Source organism: Limanda limanda, chromosome 8, assembly GCF_963576545.1.
Source record: "Limanda limanda chromosome 8, fLimLim1.1, whole genome shotgun sequence".
NCBI classification, from domain to species: domain Eukaryota; kingdom Metazoa; phylum Chordata; class Actinopteri; order Pleuronectiformes; family Pleuronectidae; genus Limanda; species Limanda limanda.
Genome location: NC_083643.1, coordinates 24,861,584 through 24,882,048, shown reverse-complemented (window position 1 = coordinate 24,882,048; position 20,465 = coordinate 24,861,584). Strand labels below are relative to the sequence as shown.

At 40.3% G+C, this 20,465-nt stretch overlaps 1 protein-coding gene across 3 annotated transcripts in view; it reads right to left on the bottom strand.

Moving 5' to 3' along the window:
- The window catches only part of ptprz1a (protein tyrosine phosphatase receptor type Z1a), an 88,993-nt gene that overhangs the window by 35,418 nt on the left and 33,110 nt on the right, over positions 1-20,465 (bottom strand). For all 3 annotated transcript variants that reach the window (XM_061077029.1, XM_061077030.1, XM_061077031.1), the window contains exons 3-7: positions 16,203-16,382; positions 13,501-13,652; positions 12,582-12,677; positions 3,204-3,270; positions 2,957-3,114 (exon numbers count right to left, since the gene is read on the bottom strand). In XM_061077029.1, the coding sequence (XP_060933012.1) occupies positions 2,957-3,114; positions 3,204-3,270; positions 12,582-12,677; positions 13,501-13,652; positions 16,203-16,382 (653 nt within the window). The remainder of the gene's footprint in view (positions 1-2,956; positions 3,115-3,203; positions 3,271-12,581; positions 12,678-13,500; positions 13,653-16,202; positions 16,383-20,465) is intronic.

Sequence of the window (20,465 nt, the reverse complement as noted above, 5' to 3'; positions counted from 1 at the left end):
GTTAGTTATACATCCACATTACTACCTTTTACTTTGAAACCACATTAACTCTCCTACAGATACGTAACTCCACACTACTACAGAGTTTCAGAGCTGCTAAAACAGAGAAGTTTGGAAACACTACTGGTCCCGTAGTAGTTTAAAAACTCCAGGTCAGAATTTGAATTTTTAATGGGCAGAAACAGAGATGCTTGGAAGCAATGACTCACAAATGCTTGCTGATTGGATCTTTTTGGTCATGACGTGACATCAGGCTCTTATCACATGACCCCGTTCTGGAGGAAAGGAATCGGTGCTACACAGCTACATGGATGTTCAATTGCAAGAGTTGCTGACCATGTTGTCTTTGCTTACACGTGTTGTGCAGTTATATTCGTCCAATTTCTGCTCATACTTATTGCCATTGCTGTTTCATGTGTGTAGCTTGGTGAATGCAACAACAACCAAATGCTTCTTGTTTGCACTGGCACACGCATGCCCAGTCACGTGAGTGGTCATGGGATTTGCATGATCAGGCCTGTAAGTATGGACGGACATTAAAACTGAAAAAACACTCATGTGGACAGAAATAATAATGATAATCAAACAGACATGAGATGAAGGAGTGAGATCGAAGGGAAATCAGAGACAGAACCGGAGCTTCTTGTCCAATACATTTTTCTCAAAGAAGGTTTCACTGATAAATGTTCGAAGCTTAGTTTTACTGGGAAGTTTGGTTTGAATTACATATTTGATACTATAAAAGTGGGGAGAAATGTTATGATTGACAGGTGAGACCGACTCATGATTTGTCAAGCGTATATATTGGTGGGACATCGCGACCTCAGCTCCATCCACCAATCAGTACTACGCAGACTCTGGCTCCAAATGCGCAAGATGGCAGTGTTTCTATCCAGATATATTGGCTCATTTCTGGCTAGTGGGTGGAAACGCAGATGTGTCATCAATCTTTATATACAGTGTATGGTATAATGCAACGATAACAAATATCACCTTAAGGGTTAAACTAGGTTGAGGTTATTTGAATAAAACTCGGAATACGTTGGTCAGATTAAACTCTGAACTTATGTCTAACTATTTTCAGCTGAATTAGCTGAATTTGAGCTGAAATTGCATCGTACCAGCTGTTATTTCATGTTCAGTTCCCTTTGTGATCAACAGACATTTGGGGTTTATCTGCAGTTCCTCATGGCTGCTGCCTATAGATTCAATGCAAACTCCACGTGTGGTTTAACCCATTGTCTCTGCACAGACTGAGGTTTTCTGCCAAACTGCGGCTTTAGATGCTCCTATTTTCTGTTTTGTTCTAAGTAAAGTTTTTGCACAGAATAACACTGTTATGGATGAATGTAATTTCAACGTTTTTCACACTGATTTCACACTGCCTGCATAAGAAAATTGTACATTTTTAACAGGATTGAAATGTAACGTTGGAGTACACAACTTACAAAGTTAGTTAGTAAAGTTGTGTGTGTGTGTGTGTGTGTGTTTGTGTGTGAGACAGCTGCTAGTCAGTTAATGATCATGTCAGAGACTCAGCAGGAATCACATAGGAACCTTTTCGTCAAAAGCCTTTTGTGTTTGTTTTCACATGTTGGTTCATGCCAGCGTGTGTGTATGTGCGTGTGTGTGTTTCAGTTTAAAGACCGTAAAGTTCTTTTGTGAGTGAATACTCGTTTGAAGTAATGACTGCCTCTGTATGGTTGTCAATCACATTTGGCCTGAGGGCTGTCTCTCTCACACATCCACACGCACGCACGCACGCACACACACACACACACATGCAAATACGTATGTGTACATACACAGACTAAGCTTCTCTGCCTCACCCATCACTTGTGTGTTTCCTGAGCTCTGGTATGATAATTCCTCCATTCAGATCCTTCAACATGTTTCTAAAAGGTTGTTTACGGACGTTTCTGTAGTTGAACTCACGTCTGGTTCTCAAAGGACCACACTGGTGGTTACGCATGGTTTGTAGACCTGTGTTCACTTGACATTATTGCTGATTGTTTTTTCAAGGTTTGGTTTTAGTTTCCTTCCTCTCAGACAGCCTCTGGTTTCAGTTTAGTTCCATGTTGCAGAGACATACTTGACAGTGTGCAGGTAATCTGTCTTTGAATGTTATGCAGTTGCTGGGAATGCTGGCGTAGACCCAGTATATACAGTATAGTTGCATATTGAACACATGTTTTTGGGGTTAAACCTGTAGTGCACTGGAACTTGTAACACATTTCAGGCTTTTCTATCAGCAAGCAGGTGCATCTCCTCATCAATCACGCAGAGCAACCCTTCTATAAGTAATAACTTCTTTTCAATATAAGTATATTAACGAGCTGCAGAGGAAATGGACATGCAACACACATCGGGAGGGGCACTTATTTAATGACTGAGCTTAATGTTTACATCATCATCAAGAGGCTGCTCTGGCTCCGGAGGTAGAGCCGGTCGCCCACTAACTATAAAGTTGTGGATCTGCTCTTCCAGTGTGGGTGCCGCAGTGTCCTCGAGCAACATACTGAACACCGAAATTTTCTCTGGTGGCTGTTCTGGCACTGATTGAATGGTGTGTGTTAGAAAAGACACAGCTTACAATAGTGCTGAATGAATGGTGAGGGAAGGGGTGCATGTGGCCTGTACGGTAAAATGTTTTGAGTGGTTGACAAGACTGGAAAAGCAATGATCACATTGGATCTGTACCAAAACTGATCACACAAGCTCTGTGTCACACAATGATTGATGAGTAAAATCTCTGAATATAATGAAAGCCAATATAACAGTCTTAAAAATAACTTTACTATGATGACTAATGTTTGCTGACAGTGCAGGAGACCCCAGTGTAGGTTGATGCTCTAACTTTTCAAAAATACGGTTCAAATTTGGAAGAGAGACTGAAACACTAAATGCTTTTTCTTTGTTATTAAAACTTTGGTGTGCTACTTTCTCAAACCCTTACCTGTTCATCAGAGATCGTGACTTTGTTCTTGAAGATGATCCACTCGACAATCTCGCTGCAGGGGGGTGTGGTCAGAGAGCCGTTGTAGATGAAATATTTATCCGTGGAGTTTGGAAGGAGACCTCGGAGGGTGAAGGGCGAAACCTCAGCGCTTTTACCTGAACAGTAACACAACAAAGCTTAAATAGACAAGACAGAGGAAGAAGAAGCAAGGGATGAGAACAAGTAGAAGAAGAAGAAGACGTACCGTATCTGCTCACACTGAGGATACTGTCTATGATTGGTGCGTAGTTCACGTTGTCTTCAGTGGTCGTCTGTAAAGAGAAAATTAACAGACTTGTGTCATAGAATCTTTTTTTATTGATTGATGTAAATTGTTCATAATGCTCTGCAGTTTGACACAGGCCAGGTTCAACAGGGAGATTGGCCAAGGGGCCAAGCCCTGCTGACATCGGGCAAGAGGCAGGGTACATCCTGGACTGTTCGCTAGTCCGTCACAGGGCCGACATACAGAGACAAACAACCGTTCACACTCACACCTATTTAAAGTCTACAGTTAACCAAGCCCTAATCTGCATGACTGCCCCTGTTCCGAATGTGTTCATTTTAATGGATTTTAAAACTAGATTAAATTTAACACAGTGTTAAATATTAAAAATATTACTTTCATGTAATTGAACTGTGAATGTTTAGGATAGTTTATTCTACTTGCCCTTTTGAAGGTGGGGATTTCAAAGATTTTTTCCTTACTTTGAGTGGACTATTTTACCATTTATCTTTGCAGGTAACTATTTCAGGTATTTTTTCTGGGTTTACTGAGTAAAATCTACGTTTCATACAGTGAAGATACGGTTGGTGGTGGTTCAGGGGAACAGCTGCAGTTATAGCTGCCTTCAGCAGAGGTGCATAACTCTTTATTACGTTACTTCTTGTCTGCTGCACCCGGCTGCTCCACCTCTCGCCTGATAAGAGGAGGATTTGATGCACCCGTCTGTGCAGAGAACCTCCAGCAGTTTTGTGCATGTGTGAAAGGCAAACTCTGTTCATATGGGCAACAAAGCCTTGTTGCTACAGTTTTTTTTGCTTTTTACAATTTATACAAAGTATATTTTTTGGTGTCTTGCCTTGATTTCTGACGGGAAGATGCGAACAAGAGACATGATTAGAGATTATGTGAACGACATGAAGCAAATGGCCGAGCCGGTTGGGAGTCAAACCAAGGACGAGCTGCCCATATGGTGTGAACCCTGACCCTTTTGGTGATCCGATATATCATATTTTGTATAAATAGCACAAATTATCAAAGTGCAGAAACAGTACAACTGTTTATAAGTTTCTGTTATTTTTGAAAGTACAGAGAGAAAAGAAGACAGAGCCCCAGGACAGATCCAAACTCATGTCTTTCAGGTTGCATTCACCAACCAAGCCACCAGGCACCTCAACACGAATTCTGGAAAGTTGAAAAATAATGTTACCTGTGAAGGCGGCTGGCAGCGCACAAAAACAAAATTTCTCAATTTCTTTGTGTTGTTGGTGTTCCCACCCTGCTCTCCACCAAATCTGCAGCCCAACACACACACACACGCACACACACACACACACACACACACACAGCCTGCAGCTTCACATCAGACGTTTTCAGATTTCTGTTCCAACATGGCCTCTGTCGGTTCTGTCCAGAGGCAATGTAACTACACAAAGCAGAAAGAACGAAAGTATGCATGACGCTGCGTACCCTGCTGGCACTGAGCATGAAAACACAGGGAAGAGCACAGCAATGATCCTGAGCCAGAAATATGAGTCAGACTTTTGAAATGCACAACACTCGCTCAGGTATTACTACAGTCCATTGGTGGTATCACTGAAAGTGTCTGATTCATTCCCTCAGTCCGACTTTTTCATCTTCAACAAGAAGTCATCGATAAAGTCATATTCTGCAGATATGCTTCTCAAATCAGACACTTTCTGAAATGAAACTAGCCTCAAACCTTTAAGTCTGAGCTTTGTGTAAGAATACATCAGACCATTGTTAGCATTGAACACTTAGAACATGTTTCTCCACACAAGTGAGTATGTGGGCTATACAAACAGTTAGCCAGGAGCGAATTACTACTCTTACCACACTACTTGGAGAAAAGCACCACTAATACTACCTCAGCTTCTATTACTGAGACAACATCACCCATCCACACTACCCGGAGAAAGCTAGCACATATACATTTACACAGGTTTTCTTACAAATATTGTTATCACAGGCGTATGAATGTCCAATCATGACTGATCTGTAAACTTAAATCTGACATTTACAACCCCTCCCGTGATGATTGGCCAACTTTGTAGAAAGTAGCCAAGATTGAAGCTCCCTCTCAGCTCACTGCCTCTTTCCATATCTCTAGGTTCTACATGTGAAAATTCTGAATCTGTAGACAGGGGACCAGACATTGGTCTGGAAGCCGTCTGGTTTCTGTTTCCAGTTTAGAGCAGGGTTTGGTTGCAGGCAATCTATACATAAAGATATATACATTTCTTTTTTTTTAAACTTTTTTTTATTGAGTTTTTAGCACATTCACAACTACACATAGTAAGATCAACTTGCAGATGTTAATTCAGTGCAGATAAAACAAACATACAGTAATGAACAAACAATTATGACAAAAACAAACAAAAACGGAGCCTGCAGGAAAACTTGGTGTAGATAAAAAGATGAAATACATACCTATGTAAAGATTAAGCGCAGCTCAAGTAGCTGCCTTACACTTGAATGCAAACAGACTGTGAGCCAGTGTCCTTATAGTTCGTCGAAGTAAAGTATCCACTTCTGCCATCTCTTAGCATACAAATCTAACCTCAAACGTATCACATAAGTCAGTCGTTCCATTGTCCTTATTTCCTGAATGACATCAAACCATTGTTGCTGTTTAGGTGAATCAGGTTTATACCAGCTTCTAGTTATGGTTTTCCTTGCTGCTGTAAGGAGTACTTTTACCAAGTATCTGTCCCTCTGTAGAGTAACCAGTGAAATGTGACCTAAGTACAAGACAGTGCATGACAAAGGGATCTTATATCCAAGCACATTAATTAAGATTAAATGTACCTCTTTCCAAAATGACTTCAGTTTTTCACAACTCCAAAAAATATGCGTGTGGTGTGCTTCTAAGCAGCCACACTGTCTCCAACATGGTTGGGGTGTTGAAGATGCTTTAATGCTGATTTTAGGTGTAATAAAAAACCGCACCAAATTTTTCCAGTTGAAAACCCTCAGTTGTTGTGAATTTGTGGAAGTATGTTGAGTTTCACACATATCGTACCATACATCTGATGAAATGTCTACATTTAATTCTTTTTCCCCCCTTAATTTTAGATACAATGTTGAGTTGCCCTTACATTCCATAATACTGTCATAAAAAATGGAGATTACTTTTACACTTTTACTATTTGGTTTATATGCATTGATCATATTCTTTATAACTGGGTTTATTTCGTGAGAAATTTCCATCTTCAATTCTTTATTATAATAATCTCTAAATTGTATATACCTAAATAAGTCCCGATTATGAAGAGAAAATGTTTCTTTTAGTTTTTGGAAAGTCTGTAATTCTTTGTTTTTTCCATCAGTGTACACACTGCCTTAATACCTTTTACTCACCATTGCTTAAATATGGCATCATTTTCTCCTGGTCTAAATTGAGTGTCAAAGGCTAACCATCTAAGTGCTTTCTGGTCTTTCCTTAGTTTGAATTGCCTTACAAAATCAAACCAAAACTCCAGTGAGCCGGAGGTTATTGAATCTATTTGACTTTTGACTAATAGGGGGATTTCTTTTTCTCCTAAAACCGACTGGATCTGATAACCCTCAACATATGTCTCAATTTCCTTCCATCTAGCAAAATAGTTATCATTACACCACAGAAAAAGGGGACGGAACTGAGCTGCATAAAAGTAATCTTTGAGATTTGGGAGTGGCATTCCTCCTTTATGCTTGGCCAACTGCAGTGTTGTGTATCTTATTCTAGGCTTCTTTCCATCCCAGATAAACCTAGAAATAAGTCTATCCCAGGTAAAGAACTGGTGTTTAGGAACCCCTACTGGCAAAGCTTGAAACAGGTATAGCAATCTAGGCAACATGTTCATTTTAATTACATTTATCTTACTGCCAAAATCCAATGGATAGGTGGACCATCGTTCAATATCCTTTTTAATATTCTGATTAATCAAATTATAGTTTGCCTCGTATAATCTGTTCAAATTTTTTGTAATGATTACGCCTAAATATTTTATTTCTTCCATATCCCATTTTAAATCATGCCTATGTTTTATTTCTTCTGAAGGCTTGTAATTAAATGACAAAAGTTGTGTCTTTGTAATATTTAGTTTGTAACCAGCATAATAATTAAATTCTTCGAGGATGTCCATCAATATGGGGAACGACTTCTCAGGATCCACTAAATGGACCAAAATATCGTCCGCGAATAAACTAATTAAATGATCTCTATGTCCAATTGTGATGCCTTGTAGTTGTTCATGTTGACGGATTGTCTGGGCTAGGGGTTCAATATAAAAAGCAAACAATGTGGGGCTGAGACAACAACCTTGTCTAGTTCCTCTTTGTAATATAAATGATGGAGATAATGACCCATTCATTTAAATTTTTGCTGTTGGCTGTTGATAAAGTGTTCTTATTAGATCTACAGATTGCTCATTGAAGCCAAATCTATCTAAAGTTTGATACAGGAATTGCCAATTGACCCGATCAAAAGCCTTTTCGGCGTCGAGGCTTAGCACTACTGCCTTTTTATTTTCCCTTTCTATTCTATCCATCAAATGTAGAGTCCTTCTAATATTGTCATGCGTTTGTCGGCTTTTTACAAATCCTGTTTGGTCCTCGTCTATTAATTGTGGGAGAATATTCTCAAGTCTTTTTGCGATAATGGCTGTGTACATTTTATAATCTACATTGAGAATTGAAATAGGCCTATAATTACTACTATATTCCCTATCTTTGCCCTCCTTTGGGAGTACTGTAATGACTGCCTCATTCCATGATGGTGGAAGTTTACATTCTCTTTTAATCCAATTAAATGTTTTTAGCAGGAGTGGAGCTAGTTCTTCTTTAAAGGTTTTATACCACTCCGCAGGGAAGCCATCACTACCTGGAGTCTTACTTGATTTTAAGTTGCCAATTGCATTATTTATTTCTTCTAGTGTAAAATCTGCTATAATGAAATCATTTTGTACTTTGCCAATACAAGGCAAATCAAGCTCATTAAGAAAAATTTGCATGGCTTCCACTTTGGTATCAGAGGTCTCTGTAAACAATTGTTTATAATAATTTAGAAAAATGGCCTCTATTTCCGGTGGTTGATATTTTAAATGATTTGTTTCTGGGTCCCGTATCTTATGGATGGTACTATCCACTTGTTGTTTACGCAAGCGTTGGGCAAGTAATTTGGCTGCTTTAGGACCTGATTCATAATAGGTCTGCTTATAGAATCGGGCCGTCTTCTCAACTTCTTGTTCTAATAGATCATTCATCTGTTTCCTTAATTGTTTTATATGCACCAGCAGTTCTGGGTCTCTGTTTTTTTTATGTTTTTGCTCCACATTTGATAAATCTAATACCAGGTTATTATATTCCATGATTTTCTTTTTTTTGTTTAATGCTGTTAAAGCAATCAAATTCCCACGCATCACCGCCTTCAATGAGTCCCACAGTATAGATGGGTCCACCTCTTTGTTGTCATTTATCTTCAAATAATCTTTAATTTCCAGTTTTATCTGTTCTACAGCTGCTTTGTTATTTAACATACCTACATTTAACCTCCAACCCGTCTTCCTCTTCCTTCCTTGTATTTGAACTGTCAAGTACACAGCACTGTGGTCAGAGACATCAGCTACCCCAATTCTACATTCTTTTACCCTATAACAGTCACTTTTTGGCATAAAAAAATAATCTATCCTGGAGTAAGTACAATGTGGAGCCGAGTAGTGAGTGTAACTTGTGTCAAATGGATTAATATGTCTCCAGACATCACAAAACCCGATATCATCCCAGGCTGTGTTAATCAATTTTGATGATTTATTTCTATTTCTCGTTAAGCTAGTTGTGTCTAAATGTTGATTTAATACTACATTAAAATCTCCACCACATATACAGACACCCTCAGCTTCCAGTGCAATCACATCCATTAATGATTTGAAAAACAGTTTGTTAGTATCAGGTGGTGCATATACATTTACTAAGGTTACTGTAACCTGTTCAATCCTACGCATAACAATGAGATATCTGCCCTCCTTTTCTTTTATTTCTTTAAAAGATTCAAATTTGAATTTATTAGCGACCAGAATAGCAATCCCTCTTCTATGACTTTGCACATATGAATTATAGAAAGTATTTTTAAAACCAAATTGTTTCAATTTCTCATGCTCTTGTTGGGAGAGATGGGTTTCTTGCATAAAAATAATGTCTGCCTTCTCTTTTTTCAATTTTGCCATTACCTTAGACCTTTTAATCGGGTTTCCCAAACCGTTCACATTTAAGGACATTAGCTTTACCTCATCAGGCTGCATCGTAACTTAACTGAGTCAATCTTACAACATTATGTTTCCACAGGCTTAACTTAGTAACCAATGATAACTGGAACACAATAACAAACCCAGAACGGCTTAGAACAAGCATTATAATAATAAAGTGAAAGGACTTCCAAAGTCTGAAGAGCATTCTCCAGTTTTCAGCTGAGGGGGAAATAAACCTCTCACAAGGAAAGGGCCCCCTCCCCAATTAGTCCGCTACAAACTGTCACTTGAACTTACGTGTGAGTCCGTTGGTAGGGCCGAATTCTCGCCGCCCCGCCAGCCAGCGCATGAATATAATGTTTATCTCTATGTTAAGGGTCGCTTGTATATCATCAGTTTTAAATTTAAACACTACCGTTCTTCCTGGCGTCAATGCTGAAATTTCCGTAGCCGCTCTTTAGCGCGTCTGGCAGTGCCTACATCTGCATTTGATCCCACTCGCTGCCACGGTGTAGCCCGCTGGAGAAGCTCCAACAGGTGACTCCTACCGGGTGGTCTCTCTGGCACCTCCATGCTGTATCCCCGCTGCCGGAGCTCCTGCGCTGCCTCCCAGGCACTGCCGTATACCTGCACACCGCTCTCCCAGTGAATGCGCATCCGCGTGAAGGGTGTCTGGAAACAGAGCCCTTTTCCTTGAGAGCCTTTTTGATATTGGTGAACGCCTTGTGCTGTTGTAGAACGGTAGCTGTATAGTCATGATCAAAATACAGCGGTTTCTCTCCCATTGTGATTTTCTGTCGCCATGCTTTTTGGATAACCATCTCCTTGGTGCTGTATTGCTGAAAATTAATGATAATAGACCTCAGAGGCGAGTTTGGGCCCGGTTTGGGCGCAAGGGCTCTGTGTGCGCGTTATATTTGTAAATCCACATCGTCGTTCAGCTTGAGTTCGGACCGGAGCATTTTTTCGACAAACTCCATCACCGAGCCTCGTTCTGCGTCCTCCGGCACACCGTGGATCCTCAGGTTGTTTCGTTTTGCCCTCGACTCTATGTCATTCAGCTTGTCTTCTAACTTCTGCTGATCCTGTATGGTTTGCTGAAGGGCTGCGTTAGCCTCCGCGCTCCACGTTTCGGTGTCGTCGATCCGCGTGGCCATCTCGTTGATTTTCTCGTTGTGTTCCTGCATGGCTAGCATGTTTGTAGCTAGCTGCCGGTTAACATCTTGTTTGAACTCGATGAGTTCTTCTCTCATGTCACGTTTAATTTCGTCTTTGAACATTTTTAAGTCTTCCTTTAGTTCAGACTTGAGATCGCTGATCTGCTTACTTATAGTTTCAAGCCCTGTGCGCATCGCTCCCGGTGTTGAGTCGCCGCCATGTTGGCCCTCATCTCCCCGCATGTCGTCCTCGGCTTGTTCTGCACGGTGGGAATCCTTTTCCGCTGTATCTTGCGCCCCTTTACCTCTGCCTTTCTTTCCCGCCATCATAATCTTAAAAGAGACCACTTAGTTATATTTTAATTAAGTTAGCGGGGGTTAATAATACGCTGACTCGGGGGAGCAAAGTGCTCAACCCGCCATCCTGTTCTGTAGCCAACCGGAAGTCAGATATATACATTTCTATATGTATAGATTTTATGACCTAGTTCTGACTATAAACAAGCGCCTCCTGCCAAGTTTTCAGAGTAGAGTTGATGGCAATTCACCTTTATGTTGGTCCCCACCTGCGTTTCAGAGTATATTTCATAGCAAAGGTGTATAGAAAAAAATCTATATAACAGAAGACAGTCATACTAAGAGAAGAGACAGAGGTTCAGACAATAGTCACATCTGGCAACTATATAAGTCAAATAGTTTAGTAAGGTTTTACTCTCAGTAAATAGCTGTAAGCTTCAGCCATCTTTGTGTTTGTGAGACAAGGTTAAAAGAGAACCTCTTATCAGGACTTTGTCTTCCTCTCATGTTGATGACACCCACCTAATCCTCTCTTTTCCCCAATCTGAAACACAGGTAGCAGCACGAATCTCTGCCTGTCTGATTGACATCTCTCAGTGGATGTCCGCACACCATCAGAAAATCAACCTTGACAAGACTGAACTACTTTTCCTTCCAGGGAAAGGCTCTCCCACCCACGTCCTGACTAATGCCTTTGACAACTCTGTGTTAGCCACCACCCAGACTGCTAAGAACTTGGGTGTGACACTCCACAGTCAACTCTCCCTTACTGACAACATAACTGCAACAACACGTTCCTGTAGATACATGCTGCACAACATCAGGAGAATACGTCCCCTTCTCACTCAGAAGGCGGCGCAGGTTCTAGTCCAGGCTCTGGTCATCTCACGCCTAGACTAATGTAACTCCCTCCTGGCCAGTCTACCTGCTACTGCCATCCGACCTGTGCAGCTCATCCAGAGAGCAGCAGGTCGACTTAACCTCCTAACTCACACTACTCCGCTCCTCCACTCACTTCACTGGTTACCAGTAGACGCCTGCATCCGTTTCAAAACATTAGTACTTGCGTACTGTGCTGCGAACGGATAGGGTCCAGTCTACATCCAGGACATGGTCGAACCTGACACCCCAGCCCGTTCACTCTGCTCTGCATCTGATAATCGGCTCGTTGCTCCCTCACTGTGAGCTAAACACTCTTCCACCGCAGACTAAAAACACATCTTTTCTGACTATACCTTGGATAAAAAAAATATATAATAATATTAATAATTTTAGTAGCACTTATATGACACTTTATATTACTTTGTAGTTGAGCTTTCTTCAAGAAAATTGTACTTTCTGGATTCTTGTTGTTTTGGGTTTGTACAAAGCGACTTATGTAAGTCGCTTTGGATAAAAGCCCCAGCTAAATGAAATGTAATGTAATACAATGACTGGCTTGGAAATAGGGCTATGAGATGAGTCAGAGGCTGGGGACAGGTTCACTTTCTACATGTCCTTTCTTCTAGTAAAATAGTAAAGGATGGAAGGAGTTATTGGAATGTTAAAGGCACTGCTCTACTTTAACTCACAGACAAGACTGTAAGCTGATCTCAGTGTTATCAGTACACTTACACTTACACACACACACACACTTACACACACACACACACACACACCTCAAACAGCACAGCAAGAGCAGCGATTTTGCCTCCATCCTTGAGGGCTTCATCTAGGGAGTTGAAGCGTTCATCCTCGTAACAGTAGATCTGCATCTGTGGAAGAAAACAAGTATGATTAACTTGACAAGTACCAGCTAGTCCAGTCATGTGTCTGTAGAGATACACTGTTTACTCTGATAAACTTTTCAGACGGGGTGTTCCTCTTCTTTATGCATATTAGCTGGAGAACTCCATACTGAGCTACAGCAACAAGTCAACTTATGTGACTCTTTTTCTACCACAGGCCCAGGGGGCGCTCACTGCTATGTTTGAAATGACTGATTTCATATCCGTCAATAGGCAACAATCAAGATCTAAAAGAGATAAAAGCTAAAGATGCAAAAATCTTACCTTAAATGTTAAATAAAAATCTGTGAATTATTGGCATGCTTATTCACACCAGGATACATCTCCATAGGAACACCAACTAGACGTCTGGCTGAAACCTACATACCCTCGATAATTTACCAAAAAATATTTTAATTTTTTTTTGTTTTTTTGAGGTCGAAAACACACTTGTCAACCCACTGACCCTCTGATAATTGAAAACTAGATCTCTGGAGTTGGAAGACTTCACAAATCCTTGCACCAAATGTTTTGCACCAAATGGCTGCCTGCACTGTTCATGAAATTAGATAAATTGCTTATCTTCTACTTTGTTCATTGATAAACCTAAATGTTTCTTGAGGCAACACACACAGAATTTGTCGTCAGTCGCTGTTTGTTGAAAATTTAAGATAAGATGTGACAAGATAATCATTCATTGGTCCCACAGTGGGGAAATTTGCAAGACGTAGTTAGAAAGAAAAAAGCTTGAAGTTAGCTAGAGTTGCTATAACAGGCTGCTGCTAGGGAGGCGCCATCGGGAATCTCTCACCTCTAGAGGGTATTTCACTCCATCCAAACTGTGTTCTGAGCCGTCTGAGGAGGCATTGCAGCGCCCCCAGTGGAACGTCAGACGTGCCACCTTGAACTTTGACCTGAGGCCTCCTCCGCTTACATAGAACTCCCCATCCACATCCACCGCCACTGAGGAGAGAAGACACATTCAATAAAAAAATGAAAACATTGTATAGCACCAAATCACAACATGAATCATCTCAAAGAAATGTATAATAATAATAGTAGTACATGATATATACATGACAGTATAAACAAGATTGTATATATTGGATGCAAAGTATTTTGAGTTGTACTATGTTGATGTAAATAAATACACACCTAATGCTCCACTTCATGAAAAAAAAAAGTATTTGTGTTTAAAGCAAAATTGATTATTTAAAAATGTGTGGGTTCTTCTTAGAATTTAATTAAGTTTTCATCTGCATACAAACTTTACCACCCAGATCCAATTTGTCTACTGCTTGCAAAGCGCTGCACACAAGAACACAACACAGACAAATGTCCGACTGAAAATGATCAATTTATAAATTCTACAGAAGATCACGATCAGAGCTTCTTCACTCAATTATACTCCAGAGACGCCTTCATTGGGTTAGCATCGAACAATGACTCAGACAATGATGGGATCTTCTTCAGGCTGGTCTTTGTTTGACCTGACAAAAGGTCTCATTTAGGATCAAAACCTTCTTTGATGCTCTGATAATCGGGCGAGTTCTACAGACCTTTTATCCTTTGTGTCATCCTGTACATCTCAGTCCACCACCTTCACAATGGAATAGCCATGTGTCTTTTGTGTTGTATGGATAATACATATTTTTCATGTGAATGCCCGGATGAAATTCAGTCTTTGCAAAGTCATCAATCTGCTGAACACTTGAGCTCTACACCCTTGTCCTCTTTGTTGTCTGCAGTCTCTGTGTGTGTCATGGTGTTTTTCTTTTAACCCCGTCTAAAACCTAATTTCCCCTCGAGGGAGGGCAAATATTGACTCAACGTGTTGCTGATTCACTTGTGTTGAAAAGTTTGTTTGCACCTTGTCAAAAGTGTGAACATATGCGTACGCTGCATCCATCAGCCCCTTTTCTAAAACTGAAATCATCCACTTGTAGCCATGTATTCTCCTGGGGGCCCTGAGAGCTTTGTGAATAGTGTGTATGGAACCTACACTGGGCCCATTTGGGTGCTGATCAAAACAGGTCTGAGTAGTCAGCCTGAACCGTGCTCAGATTGTCCACCACACATCTCCATTAATAAAAGCCTATAGTGCAGCTGGCAGCCAAACAACAACTACAACGGGCTGATTCTTTTGTCGCTGAGAGTCCTGTTGCTAAGAAGCGCTGGACTCGTCTGTTTGGAGCTTTTTGAAAGGAGAGGCTGAACCCCTCAAGTCTACAATTTCACATAACAATAACCTTGAATGCACACTGCAGGTTATTGTGTTTCACACCACTTAGAGAGAGGAAATATATGAAAGGCTCTCAATTCTGTCAAATGAGGAACTGGTAACTGTATCCTCTACAATAGGATACCACTGTAGAGAAAAGGCCCTATCGCTCAGTATCTATCTTGGACAAACTGTCAGTGGGAGAGAAGTGGGGGTGGGGTCGGGGGGCAATAAGGAAGGAAGTAAAGAGAAGGCTATGGTTTGATTGATGGAGGTCAGGACTGATGCTTCACATTGTAGTTGTAAGATAGCGTCAGTGTCAGAGATTAGAAATTCATATATCAGAAGTCTTTTTCATTTTGCTTTCATCATGTCATTATGACATTTTATAGTCAAACCATTAAGTTCATGTTAAAGTTGCATGATAGAAATGTTGTTTCCCCTGTCTGGCAGTGAGAGTAACTACACAAACATTGTCCATCGATCCCTTTCTTTTAGACCGTCTTCTCAACACCAAGTTTTTATTTCTCTTTGGAAGATGGGAAACTTTACTCTGACACTTCCTAAGTTTCCACCATAGTTGCCGTACTCTCCTCTGTCTTTGCTGCTTCTGTCTTCAGCAAACCAGTTATTGCTAATTGATATAAAATGCCTCACGGCTCGTGCACAGGGCAGAGATATTGTGACAAAAAGCTGATTTAAGGCCTTGTTAACACTACTGCGTAAATTCTTTTAACGGAGATTGTCTGAATAAAAAAACTCCACCCACATGACCTTCGCTTTACAAAATGTCTCCATCCAGACAAGAAAACAAAAACAACTACAGACACAAGCATGCCATGCCCATAGGTGTCAATAGAGTCAACATCAATGATCCATCAAATATCAGAGAAGAACACTGTGGTCCAATTACTTATGAAGCAACATGATTGTGGAGTGATGTGTGTGTCCACTTTATGAGGTACATATTCTGTCTCTTTTGGCTGTTTTTTAGCCCAACCATCTCATGTGGGAAATGTATGGCTCTTAAGATGCTAAATTCTCCACTATGTTCAGAAGCTATTCTCTAATTATGTCTAGCTGCTGTTTGTTGCAAGTCAGGTAAGGTACAGTGGGTTGATCTGAGCATGTTTGGTAAAAAAATGGATTCCTGCTGGAAAAAAGTGTGAAGTTGTGGGTAAAGGAACTAGAAGTGCCGTAAGATGCTTAAGTTCTCCAGAGAGCTGGAGAGAAGTTCAGATTGAATTTAACTTTTGAAAACTGCTACCACATTAACAGGGGATTGTTCTCACCGGTCTTGCCATCATTCTTGATGGTGGTCCTTTCGGTTGCCAGACTCTCCCAACCGTCAAACTGTAACTTCTGGTACTGCAGCTTCACCTGAGCCAGGTTCTCCTCGATGTTGATGGGAGACTGCTTGGCGTTGCTGCAAGATGGAAACTTCTTGGCCCAGTTGTTTTGGTTTAATGTTCCTAAAAAGCAAACATACAGAAACAATTTTCTTTAAACATTACACAATAGTCAAAAACTAGAAATCTACATCTTCTAACATGATCTTGAATCAACAGCTAAGACTAACCTTAATTATACTTGTGCACACAACTGTTGGCAACATCAACATGTAGATATTCATATAACACATCCTTCTGGAATGTGCCGTTGGTGCCCTTCGAGCATAGCCGCCATGCAGACACAACTAATTGGTTGGTACATGGACATCCACAGAGAATCATTCACAACACCCTTTGATGACCAAATTGAGGTCGCACTGACCCCTACACACTTTTTAGATGTGGAAGTGTAACACTACCTTAAAAAGAGAGTATTAAGAGACATTGAAATAGGTAAACCAAACTAAAACTGTAAATTTGCAGGGACAAGAGGATTTTCCAGGTCAAGTTATTATCTCCTAATATAAATGCAGTATAGCCACTTTACTAGGTACCTATACAGCATTTACAACAATATAATATGATGGTGTCAATTCAATGATGTGCGTCACCATCAATAGTTAGTGGTGTTGTGTAAGGCTGTATTATATAAAAGTAGTGCAGTACACATTCTCAACCTGCCTGTTTGAAATGACCTGTTTGTTTGTCCTGTGTTGAAGATCCGGTGGTATTTCAGAATTATTGAAACAATCTTCGGACCCAATTTCACAACTTTTCAAAATAAAATATCTGTAATTCAGCTCCATATGAAGTATTGCAGCAACAAAACAAATGTTATGCTTTGACTTTGTAGAGAAATTGCTAAAAGAAAGTGATTCTGTGAAATAATGAAAATATCAAAACAATATGGTGGGAATTTTTACCTGCAGCTTGACCCAGTTGTCTATGGTTCAGAGTGAAGTTGGAAAACTTTGCGCTATTGCTACCTGGTTTATTTGCAATGTAGTTTTTGCAGTCAACATTTTGCATAAAATGAAACTGAAATCACTATTAATGTTCACATGTGTGGCTCATATGTAAGTTTGAAGGATTCACTAAACTGTTTCATGAATTGCAGGTTGGTATTTCAGACTGAAAAAATATTTATACCACAGTTCACAACCTTTTCAAAATAAAATTTCAATCAAGCTTGAAATGAAGCATTGCAGCAACTCAAAACCATTGTGTGGACAAATTGCTGATGAGGAAGTGATTCCATGAGTATTGTTGCCAAGACGGAAGGCAGCACCTGCTGCTTTCACATACACACAGACAGAGGTTTGTGGATTCAGTGGATAAATGGAGGACAACAGCACAAACAGACCCCAATAGAATACAATCTACGAAATAATGATATTGTGCCTTGATTGGTTTTTCAGACTGACAAAGTGCAGACTTCTCCCTTCGACCAATTATGCAATGAGTGCTCACAGGTGCTGCTCTCGGAGAGCTAGCTGTGAGCTAACAAGCTAATAACCTCCAGCTGTTCTACTGCACTCGAGCTTTATAGCTAATATCAGCTCACATTTTCTCCTCTAAGGTCAAAGTGCAGGATTTTTCAATGTGCCAGCAGACTTTCTCTGAAACACAGCCTGCAGCGTTCCACTACCAACTGTGGCTCACAGAAAAGGTTCAGCATCAGGTTTCCTCTTTCCTTTCAGACACAGAGAAAAGCCTGACATGATGAATGACACGAATACAGTATGGGAAGTGGTACAGCCAGAAATACAAATTATCCTTCACAAAGATGTTCATCCATTCGTGAGGTTTTCAGCTGCGCCTCGATCTGAACCAAACAGATTAAATCCAGCAGTTCACGTTCACGTCAAACTGATGTACAGCCTCAGGCTTATTGTTCCACTTTTATTGGAGAAAACAGTGATGTGGGCTGCCATCAAAAAGTAAAAGTCCATGTTCTGATCACATATCCTGCTGCTGCTGCTGCACCTGCACTGAGTAGGAGGACTACATGTGGATTTATTCACATAGGTTATAAGTTATTATCGTCACTCCATATCTCTGATACAGACGGTTCCATTCAGGAGATTAGACAGAGTTAGAAGCTGTCGTCTGTGTGGTTCACTTTGTCACTGGTTAACAGCAGCCACGCCAAGATGTCCCGACCTGATGTACTCTATTTTCATTACATTACATTTAATTTAGCTGCCGCCTCTGTCCATTCCATTCCACTTCCTGGAATCCCTTATTTCCAAAATTCCGGCTCTGTGTGATTCACAGGTCTGTTTGATTCAGAACTAATGACTCCCTGTTTCTGATGGAATCTGTGAGCTGTCATACTGAGCCTCTGTTATTTGTTTGCTGGATACACACCCAGACGTGGATAATATCTACTGGAGCTCTTGTGCCTGTGTGTTTAAAGTAATTTATTATAAGTTGTCTGATAAGATTAAAGTTAGAGTCTGGGAAGGTGAAGGCCCACCCTTGTAGCCCTGCCTCATCATCGCAAGTATTATAATTTGCTCATTAAAACCTGTTCCCAATTGGATGAGTACATTTTTCCCACTACATCTCAACAATGAGCAGGATGTCTAAATTATGGGTTGTGTTTTAGAGCCATTAAATCTTGACATATATATAAAGAACTGTGCCTTCAGAAGCTTTGCCTTTATTCAAGACCAACAATCATTCAATGACAGTTTTAATGCCTGTTTTTATTACTTTCTATTACCTCCGCCAAGGAGGTTATGTGTTAGTCTGCATTTGTTTGTTTGTTGTTTAGCAGGATCATGTAAATTCTGGAATGCATAAAGATCAGGGGTTGAATTTATGCAATGCAATGCAAAATAAGGCATTTTTCAACATTTTCATTGATCTCTCAGGGAATAATTCATGGATCTTGATGAAAAACATCAGGCAATTTTAGGGGGCTAGTATTAATGAGTGTTGGCAGAGGTAGGTGCTCTGGTCAGTGCCCTCAGCAACTCTGAGCATCGCATGTAGACAACCTAGTTCAAATTCAAATTCAGTTATTAAATGTGCTACCAACAAACTTGCCTGAGCACCAAAAATAGTTTTTTCATTGGCTTAAGAGCCAAACTAATTCAGACTCTTCTCTTCAACAGGAAACAAGCCACATGTTCACACTAATGACCTCTCCCTGTTATCCTGCAGATGTTTGCAGCTACTTCACTCGTGCTAATTATCTGTTGTAGTATTTCAACCAGCTGGTGTTTGTGTTCGTGAGCAGGTGCATCAGTGGTCACATGACCCACACACCCTTCCATCCTTGCTGTTGATTGGTTGTTAGAGGCTTCTTCCTCCAAAGGACAGAGAGCCCAACCAGGTCAGAGAGGCTTCTGGGTCAGGATGGATATTACCGTGTCAATAAGGAACACACACACACACACACACACACACACACACACACACACACACACACACACAAACCCCACACACATTCCAGGATATCTACTGTGAGATTTGGAGCACATGCAGCTCAGTGCACTATTATTTAAACTTACATAACAGTCACAAGTGTGAATAGTTATTAAGCAAATTCATTCTAAAATCTTCACTGCAGATAAACCAGATAGGATGAACACAAAGTCTTTAAACCTCACTCTGCACCATAGACTGTTTATAAAAATCTCTACACACAACTTCAAGCACACAAACATTAAAAAGTGACACTATATTGTAGAACTGTTTGAAGAGGACTCACTTTTGACAAGGGATAATTGAATAATAGTTTCAGAGCATAAACACAGGACAAGAGAACAGCCCATTCCAAAGAGGGAGGTTTAGAGCATATTATGAAGCCACTGTCACATGAAACCCTGATCGTAAATGTAAATGTTCCTCTTGAACTCTAAATATTTATATCCACTTTCCACTTCAGCCACTATAAAGTTAGAATTAGTTTCCACATTATGTCACTGTACAACACAGAGGACACTGTGTCCTGCTGTTGTGGCTGAAACTATATGATATTTAGGCATAAAAATATACAAAAATTCAGCCTGGAATGTTAAATAATTAAAATTGGGTAAATAAATATGGAGTCTGAACCTCTGAATGTTTTAAGAATGATTAAGAATATGTGGACTGACAGAGCAGGTTTTAAGAATATCCTTAATACATGTCCATCGCTCCTTTTGAGTGGAT